General features: G+C 36.9%; 1 protein-coding gene across 1 annotated transcript in view; it reads right to left on the bottom strand.

Annotated features, from left to right (window-relative positions):
• The window catches only part of LOC107696742 (protein inturned-like), a 30108-nt gene extending 20823 nt beyond the window's left edge, over positions 1 to 9285 (bottom strand). The window contains exons 1-3 of the mRNA XM_016497224.1: positions 9044 to 9285; positions 6818 to 7386; positions 4518 to 4603 (exon numbers count right to left, since the gene is read on the bottom strand). Of these exons, the coding sequence (XP_016352710.1) occupies positions 4518 to 4603; positions 6818 to 7386; positions 9044 to 9174 (786 nt within the window). The 5' untranslated portion in view covers positions 9175 to 9285. The remainder of the gene's footprint in view (positions 1 to 4517; positions 4604 to 6817; positions 7387 to 9043) is intronic.
• Positions 9286 to 10021: the final 736 nt, after the last annotated feature.

Genomic DNA, 10021 nt, shown 5'->3' on the forward strand with positions numbered 1-10021 from the left:
CATTCAACTCACACGTAAGACTTAAGATTCAAGGTAAACATGTTGCTCCAAAGTCAGCCACATACTGCTGCTAAAAACAAACCGTAGCTTTCTAAGATTGTGCAGATCATAAAAGCCATGCACTCAGAGATCAAGGAGAGCAGCAGCTCCCAGAAAGCGGCGTATTCACTCCCACGCGGCTGTTTAACATGCAGAGCCGAGCGCACATGAGTGTCTGCTGACCGCAAACAGCTGGACTGCAGCGCTGAGCCGGAGGACGGCGGGCGGGAAAACCACACCAGCTTCCACACCGACCTCACATTCACATCACACATCTCATCTGTAAGTCGCTCTGGATAAAAGCGTCTGCTAAATGAACAAATGTAAATGTAGATATGATGTCTTCATAGAGTAGGGCCAAAAGAGGTCTGCAGGCTGACACTTTTAAGAGCTATTATTAAATAAGTATTATTTTTTATTTATATGTTGCTTCAAAAAAAACAAAACAGTATTTCCTATGATACTTGCACTACTGTCGGTAAGATTTTGTAATGTTTTTGAAAGAAGTCTCTTCTGCTTACCAGGGCTGCATTTATTTGACCATACAATTTAAAGTTTTTCAATTTAAAATTTCAATTAAAATGTTCTATTTGAATATATGTTAAAATATAATTTATTCATGTGATGGCAAAGCTGAATTAAATTGATCAAAAATACACTACAAAAATATGAAGTCAATATCATATTTTTTCATATTTTCCATTCATCAGATTATTTTAACCAATTTCAACTTCATTTATTCATTTCCACAACATTCACCTTAATTTTTTAAGTCAGTTTAATATCATTTAAGTTAAAATAACTTGTACAGCCAGTTTGATTCTGAATGTTTTAAGTTAAAGTGTAAATTTTAGTGTACAGTAAAAACTGTAATAATGATAAAAATTGTGAAATATTATTACAATTTAAAATAACTGTTTTCTATTTCAATATGTTTTAAAATGTAATTTATTCCTGTTATCAAAGCTGAATTTTCCTCATCATTATTCCTGTCTTCAGTGTCACCTGATCCTTCAGAAATCTTTCTGATACACTGATTTGCTGCTCAAAAACATTTCTTACTATTATCAATGTTGAAAACATTTGTGCTGCTTAATATTTTGCGAAAACAGTTTATTCGGGATTCTTTGATGAATAGAAAGTTTAAAAGAACAGTATTTATTTGAAATAGAAAGCATTTACAACATTATAAATGTCTCTTTTGATCAATTTAATGCAACCTTATTGAATAAAACCATTACTTTCTTTAAAAAACAAAAAACAAACACACAATCTGACCCTGTGTTGGTGTCAGTGTCCAAAGAAAGGCTGCTGTCAGTGGACATGATGGTTTTGTTCCTGTGGTTTAGTAACTCTTCAGGTCGGTCTTAACATTGAAAGTCAACGATCAAGCAACTCTTACCTCATAATTTCACCAGCCGAGGCAAAGCTCATTTTAAAACCTTGGCAAGCCTTTTGAAACCTCACAAGAGCACAGTTCCTCTACCCTAATATCATAATAGTCTCGCCTGTCCTTTTTTGTCCTACGGTGTAATTTGCTATCGGTTCTCGTCCTTTAATCACTTTCTCCCTCTCTCCTCTCCACAGGATAATAGCTCTTTTCCTGTGGCCTACAAAAACAAGCGTTAGCGTAACCGCCGTTGCGACGCAACTCTGTAATTTCGACATTCCGTCCTCTTTCAGGCAACTGAGTGAACAAGACCAGCTTGAGAAGTGATCAAATGCAAAGCATTCTCAGAAAGAAGCGGCATCTAGCTATAGTTACAGAAAAACACGGCTGCAGACCGTCAGCGTTTGATTGAACTCAACATCTTCTTGCTTGTGAGAAACTCATCCCCACACTTAAAAATAAAGGGTTTTTATTGGCATCTATGGTTCCATGAAGAGCTTTTAACAAGCTTTCCAATGCAAAGGTTCTTTATAGTGCAAAAGGGTTCTTTAGAATTTTAAAATGTTCTTCACTTGAAGAAAAATGGCTCTTTTAAGAACTGTTCAAAGGTTCTTTGCAGAGCCAAAATGATTCTTCTTCTCCCATTTTGGGACCTTTATTTTTAAGAGTGCACGGCAAAAAAAGGACTTTTTAATTAAGCTTTTTGGACTTTTGTTGAGTAAATATAACTAAAAATCTAAAAAGCCTAAAAACACTACATAAGATGTTAAGACTTGTTTGTGTAAGAGCATGTAAGAGCATCTTTCACAGGAGTGTATGTTGACTTTCTGCAATGGATTTGTTTCAAACAAGTTAAAAAGCAGTCTCTTCCGTTCACCAAGGCTGCATTCATTTGATCAAAAATACAGTGAAATATACATTAAATATTATTAAAATTCATAATAACTGCTTTTTATTTTTAAAATGTAATTTATTCCTGTGATCAAAGCTGAATTTTCAGCATTGCTCCAGTCTTCAGTGTCACATGATCCTTTAGAAATGATTCTAATATGCTGATTTCCTGCTCAAGAAACATTTCTGATTATTATCAATATTGAAAACCATTTTGCTGCTTCATATTTTTTGTGGAAAACTTTTTTTATCAGGATACTTTGATGAATAGAAAGTTCAAAAGAACAGCATTTATTTGAAAATTAAATCTTTTGTCACATTATAAATGTCTTTACTGTCACTTTTCATCAATTGAATACAACCTTGCTGAATGAAGGTCTGAAAAAATGAGTCTCAATGATATTCTGATCTCTATATGGCTCAAGTCTCTCATGTAAGAAAAAAAATCTTAAAGGGGTCATATGATGCGATTAAAATTTTTCCTTTCTCTTTGGAGTGTTCAAGTTAAGCTCTTGGTGCATAAAGAAGATCTGTAAAGTTGCAAAGACTAAAGTCTCAAATCCAAAGAGATATTCTTTATAAACGTTAAGAGTCAGCCACGCCTACCTAAAACGGCTCGTTCTAACACGCCCCCACATGTCTACATCACGATGTGGGAAGATTTGCATAATGCCGCCCAAATGTTCACGCAAAGAAAGAAGGCATAACTTTTATTCTCGCTGTAGTATTGTTGCCGCCACCATGTCGTGAAGAGCTGTGTGATTCGTTGTGAAAGCGAAACTACTTTGTTTGGTCTTCCAAAAGAGGACGATATCTGCTTCGTCTATAATGAGTTTTAATGTTTTTGTCTCGTCGCTCCGGCAGGACAGGGCATCATCACAATATGGTAGGAACGTAACATTTCCGTCACACGCTTGAGGTATTCGGCCAATCACAACGCACTGGATAGCTGGCCAATCACAGCACACCTCGCTTTTCAGACCGATGAGCTTTGTAAAAATCGACACGTTTCAGAAAGGCGGGGCATAGAGGAGAAACAATAATGTACAGTATGTGGAAAATAATGTGTTTTTTGATCCTTAAACCGCATAAACACATTTCATTACACCAAATACACAAAATAATGTTCATTTTAGCAACATCATATGACCCCTTTAAAACTGATCGATTAGAGATGTAACAGCTCATCTCTCGTTCATGACTGCATGAATAGTGCGGGACACATTGCATGCCAAAGTTTAACAGTTGGGGTTCAGATTACTAATGTTTTAAACGTGCATTTCTGAAATAAAAAATAGGGTTTTTGCAACTGTTTTATGTTTATATGCTTTTATTTTCAAACACCAGTTGAGCTGAGTTTAGAGCTCATTTGCAATGTGCATTCAGACTTCACACAGCTTCTGGGTTTGGGGTTTAGTTGAAGTGTTTTGGGTCGAAATCAATCACTATTTTAAATGGAAAATGCAATTGAAAACGGCAAAATTTTACCAACATTTTGCAACAAGCAACACCAACCCAAAGAGATCAGCGGCAACTTACGACATGAGGAAACTATCAAAGCTTAATGCACATTGACAGTCCATTTGTCTTGTTTATAACAAGATTACCGCCAATATTTCAGCAAGCACATTTAACCAAATTAGGTTTAACTCTTAACAATTTGCAGAATTATTTGTTAATGTAAAAAATACTGTTAGTCTGGAGGGTTTTCAGGAAAAGAATAAAATCAGTCAGGCCGAGCGCTTACTCGCAAGCCTGAGAGGCACAGACCAGAAACCAAAACCACTTTTAGAAAGTGCTCATCTGAAATTATTATGTCTTGTTAAAAAAAAAAAAAAAACTCTCATTTTCAAGCCAATTAATCCCTTACAAACAGACCTCAGCTCCCAAAATGTAGAGTTGACCTGATGCGCCCTCAGCGTTTGTGAGTTTACGGGAGGTCTGCGGGCGGGAAAACTGAGCGTTTGTCTTACAAGTGGTGAAAAACATCTGAGATTTAAGATTGTTTTCGGCTTGGGTTGAACTATTTGACTGCTGCAGACGACTACAGAGCCAAATAAGCATTCTGAGCCATACATTTATTCATTTTCATTGTTCAAACTTCAAAAAGACTTTGGCTCATTGTTTCAATGTTTCAAGCATTTAGTCTTAGAAAGATGCTCATTTGCAAGGAAAAGACACAAAAACTCACACTTACCTGTGTGGGGCCCGGTATACATGACAAAACCCTCTCAATGTTTTCTGAAGTAACATCCACATCGTCCACAGCAACCAGGGCATCACCTACAGAAAACATGAAAAACTAACATCTGCAACTTGTCGCCTGATTCCCCAGTGTGCAAACAGCTTAGGTAAATTGTATCTCTATCACAAGATAAAAACAAATGCACATCAAACAGCACCTCCACCTGCCTTCGGTAGATTTACACACTCTTCCCTTTGCGGCATGCAAAGTTATTTCAGATAAACGGTCTAATTGCTTTAGTATGGACGGGCGTTTGAGAAACAATCGTAAAAAGCTGCTGGGGAAAGAGTTTTTTGGGTGGTGTAACCCGTTTGGAATTTCTTTGGTCTGTCTCGGGAAGAAAACGACTGCGGGTTCCCCTTGAATGTCGCTTTAGGACATCATCAGAAAACCATTCACTGTAAATATACAGCGCAATTGAAAAAACAGCTTCCAATTGTATGATTTCATTACTAAATGTGCTAGGGACATAAAACTAGAGTGTTTAACAGGCAGTTGTGAAAGAGAATATGAGTAAAACCAACCACAACACCAAGCTGTAACTTGACTTAACATGTAATTTGACTTAACAGATTAAAATAGATTTTTTCGTATGAAACTCACCAGGTGTTTTGAATGAAAGCAAGTTGCTTCCAATAAGCAACATTACGTTCTCTAATAAGTTAATTAATTGATCTGAGAGACACCCATTTGTACAAATTGGTACGTATCTGCTAAACGCAATGTCCAAACATAACGAACACACACCAAATTTCGTCCAATTCCGCCTATAGGGGGCGCTAAAACTGAAAAACTAGTGATGTATGCTTTCAAAACAGTGCTTTGTGAAGCTTTGAAACCTCTGTGAATCATTTCTTTTCGAACCAATGTTTCAGTGCATATCAAATTTCAAAAATCACATGATTTCTGTAGACAAGGCTTTGTTATGACTGTTTAGAAATGTTTTAAAGCTTCAATGGCTCACCCGTAAGGCTGATCACAGTGAACCCATGAACCAGTGTCTGTGGTTTTTAATAGGGATGCCCGATACTGAGCTCCTGTACTCGTACTCGTTAAAATGCCCCGATACCAAACGCCGATACCACACAGCATGTGATAAGTGCCATATTCCGACAATGAAACACTGACAACAGAACAACAGACAGCAGAATGGAGATATTAGAGATTAAGGATGTCTACAAAGTATATGTATGTAATGAATATAATGTTAAACATTCAGTATTGACTGTATAGCTGATGTGCACGAGCTGATAAGCAAAGCACGCTGAATGGATTGAGCGCGCAGCGGCGCAGATGCGCGAGCTTGTCAAGTGAATATATCTTTCTCACAGACATCACTGGAAAATTTGTAGTTCGGTCGGATACGTCAAAAACAAGTAAGTAAAACAATGCACAAGTTACTTAACGGTAGGGAGAGAGTTGATGTTCACTCACTTAGCACACGCATCATTTGGATTAAAATTAAATCGTAAAAATAAGACTGTTAATAGGGGCATTCACTATAAACATCATTTATATTTAACCTTAGGCATACACGACTTTCTGGCGAAAGTGAATCTAGCTGCCTCTGTGAAATGCGCTAGGCTGTACTATTCTGCATCAGTACAAATACGTGCACGCGTTGCGCGTGTTTTGCTTGCTTCTCTTTTGGTTTCTGTACCGAATATTTAAAAAATTTACAAATTCAATAAAAATATGAGTATCGGTACGCGGTATCGGCAAGGACCAAAAATAAAAGTATCGGTGTGAGGCGAGGACTGGAAAAAGTGGGATCGGTGCATCCCTAGTTTTTAACTAATCTTGGACCAGTTTTATAAATTTGCAGACATTTTAATGACACATTGGTATAATAAAAAAGGAAAAGTAATAGTTAATATTTTCTTACTGGCCTGTTTAGCCAAGCCCTCCATAAAACAAGACTTGCAAATTAATAAAAGAACACATGTTAAACAGACACTTCATATTTAATGGTACTTGATGATTTGCAAATTGCATTTAATAGATTACACTTTCAATAAAATATTTGCACTTGGTTTTTAAAACGTGTTTATGCATGTTTGGCCTGGATTTAAACAGCATTGACCAGCAGGCATCAAGTGTTTCGAGCACTTTGAAGCTGTGAATCATTTTGCGAAGCAATTGGTTCAAAGTTTCAAAAATCGTACTGGAATTTTGAACTGTAGTGCAAGTCTGTAAGTAAAAATACTAGTGAATTTTCCTAACTGACCCACTCCTTGTCTAGCTGCGCTTACCGATAAGAATTTCCGCACACTTGCTAGCGGGACTGTGAGGGACCAGACCATGGATGATGAGTTTTCCCCCTTTTTTCCCTGCATTTCCTCCTGGACGGTGAACGACACCCAGCAAGGCCTCTAACAAACCACCTCTCTCAGGAGACGGAGACGAGGAACTGCCGAGACGTTTGGGGTTCAGATACATGCACACATCCTTCAGACGCTGCTGCTGGACCACGACTCCAGGCCGCTGGCCCGCGTGATTCTTCAAGATGGAGGTGGGACGCTGGGAAGACCCTGCGTCTTTTCCATCAGCGGCTTTCCTTTGAGATGGTCGCCGCTTTCGCCTCAGGATCTTGGTGAACTTCTTGAGTTTTGCTTCGGTTTTGTTGCTGGAGGCCGCTTGATTTTTGCCATTGTCTGTGATGATCTCTGCCTCCTTTTTGCTGAAGCGGACGTGATTGGTGGCAGCGGAGTGACTGGCAGAGACCTGGGCCAGCAGAGCTTCTTCCTCTCCCTCACTCAGCTCCAGATAGAAGAGTTCACCGTTCTTCTGGACGTCATCCAGCCATTCCGGCTCCAGGTCACTGTGACACAAAACAAAGAGTACATTAGAGCAAGTGATGAAATCCAGAATGCAGTAGCCTTAAAAAAAGTATGGACAATAAAAATGTCATTATTCTCAGAACTAACTTTTCTGAGTCAGCCCAGCTTATTTTTTCTAAAATCTATCCATTCCCACAGCTGTGAATAACTAGGAACTAACTAAACCAATCCAATCAACTACATAAAGTAGAAATCGACTGCAGGATTTATTTTGATATTATTTCAAAGTTGTAAATAAAACAAAGATTATTGGAGTATGCTGTATACCTCAAAATTACATGTTTAATTAAATGCGTTACCTGCTGTTTCTTTGTAATTAATTGCAAAATTTACTAGCAATTTCTGGGTGAAAATGGTTTCAAAGCCATTTTTTGTGTAGTATTTATTAATATTTTGAATAAGCTTTGATTTTATATTTTCAGTTATCATTTAAAGTTTTAGTCATTTTTATGCTCTTTAGTCATTTTTATTTTTCCAAACATTCCTATTTAGCTTCATTTCTATTATTTTGGTTTTAGTAATTTTAGTACTTAATCTTAAACGTATTTTATTTTTTATAGTTTTATTGGTTAGTTGCGTTTTTTTAATTATTATTATTTTGTAGTTTTCGTTAACAATAACCACACTGGACATTAACTATTCACAACTATCGCAATTTTAAGGTTCAAATTTAGATAAAAGCATATATTAGACTTATTAACTGATTGTTATTTACTTTGGAGGCTTTACAAAAGTGACAAATTCATTTTAAAATTAAAACCCCATGTAGTTTCTCCAATGATTTGAGTTTCGCAAACTGCATGTAGACATATAATTATACTAAAACAATTAAAAATGTTATTTAAAATAGTTTAAGATGAAGTATAGCAAACGATCAACTACGCACATCCCACAAACACAATATTCTGCAAAAGAAGACATTTGTAGTTTTCTATGCGTGTGAAAATATCGCAGTCTCTCACTTTTTGCAACAGACTGCATTTCAGCACCAGTAATGAAGCAATACATGATATAAGAGTGTCTTGAAACACAAACTAAACACTACATAAGCGATGAGTCAGAATGCTGCAGGGAAAGCCACACATCTTAAAGCTTTGAAACCGAATCCTCTCCTTCATTCCAGAAAAACTCAAGTCAATATTCAGCCAGACATTATGTTTTCTTCCCCATTTCTAAATTAAGCCACGCTGCTTTGGTGGTTAGCTCTTGGCAACCATGTCCATAAATTCACTAAAGATGGTGAATAGCATATAATTATTTATGATGGCTGACTTTCCAAATTGGAAACAGAAAATCCCCTTAAAAATCAGAGAGCACAGAGAATGGACAAAGTCTATTTTCCCTTTTCATGAGCCTCTCTTTCTAAATGTGGGTCAGAAGAGACCACTCAACTGAAATGAACCAAAACATGAACTAGTTATAATAGATTTTGCTATTTTAATACACTTAACGTAAAAAAATAACAAAACAAAAGCTAACACCATTAACGTTATATACAGGTCTAATATGTTTACAAAAGAATGCAGCCAAGTTTACAACGAAAGCCAAGTTTTATAGTGAAGCATGCGAAATGCTAGATATCTAATTAGCAATCCACTTATTAATAATTACAGTTTTTGAATGTGTTTATGCTCTTACTCGGAGTAATCTGAGTAACTGTAACTTGATGCTTCAGAATCAGTTTCGCTCCCTCCTTCGTCCTCCTTATTTTCGCGTATGCCTGACTCAAAATCCGTCTCGGATTCATCTTTAAAATGTCTAGAAGCCATTAGCGCATTTTTCTACTCAATAACCTGTGCTCGTGTCCATTTAGATCTGTTTCAAGCGGCGCATTCTTCTTTTGAACGGCAACAGCGTCTTGCCTTGTTATCCGCATACGGGTCTCGTCCAACCACGTGACGCGTTTCTCAAACAGCGATTGGTAGAATCGAGTCGTTTCTATAGCAACACGGAAGCTTTTGTTGAACAGCGTGGAAAGTAGTTACGCTACGCGTTACAAGAAACGACAACAACAACAAAATCACCTGGCGACTTCAGAATCATTTAATAGTGTTTGAATTAGCATAATTAAAAGCAAATAGCATTGTAATGGAATAGTAAATATTATGAAAGCTTCGTTTTAAAATAAACTAGACGTTTATAATGACAGCTAACGCTTCTAAATAAATTAGCGATTTTGTCATATTGATATAAAGTTAATATTTTACATTTTAAAATATGTAAATGTCTCTGCAGCACTTAAGTGGCCCCCAAAAACCTCCGGCATGCGAGAAAACAAATGTCGCTGAGACACGCAACAAACAAACAAACACACAATATATTCTCAAATAAAACGAGTCCTACGAACCTGTAAAGAAGCACACTCCGTATAGAATCAAAATCCTCCAAGTTATTAGAGAATCCATCCGAGCTATTATTAAACATTATTTATGCTTCATACTCCTTGATGTAGTTCATAGATCCCATCCGACTATTACATTCCTGAGTTTGAATATATTAGCGATTCAGTGAAGAAATGGTAGGGATTCTCTTTTGAAAGACTGTTAGCTGGCGAATCCAGCTTCTGTAAAGAAGCAAAGAAAGAAGTATGCGGTCTTGAGTATTTCTCCAGACTGA

This window comes from Sinocyclocheilus anshuiensis, unplaced genomic scaffold, assembly GCF_001515605.1.
Source record: "Sinocyclocheilus anshuiensis isolate Anshui unplaced genomic scaffold, SAMN03320099.WGS_v1.1 scaffold1091, whole genome shotgun sequence".
NCBI classification, from domain to species: domain Eukaryota; kingdom Metazoa; phylum Chordata; class Actinopteri; order Cypriniformes; family Cyprinidae; genus Sinocyclocheilus; species Sinocyclocheilus anshuiensis.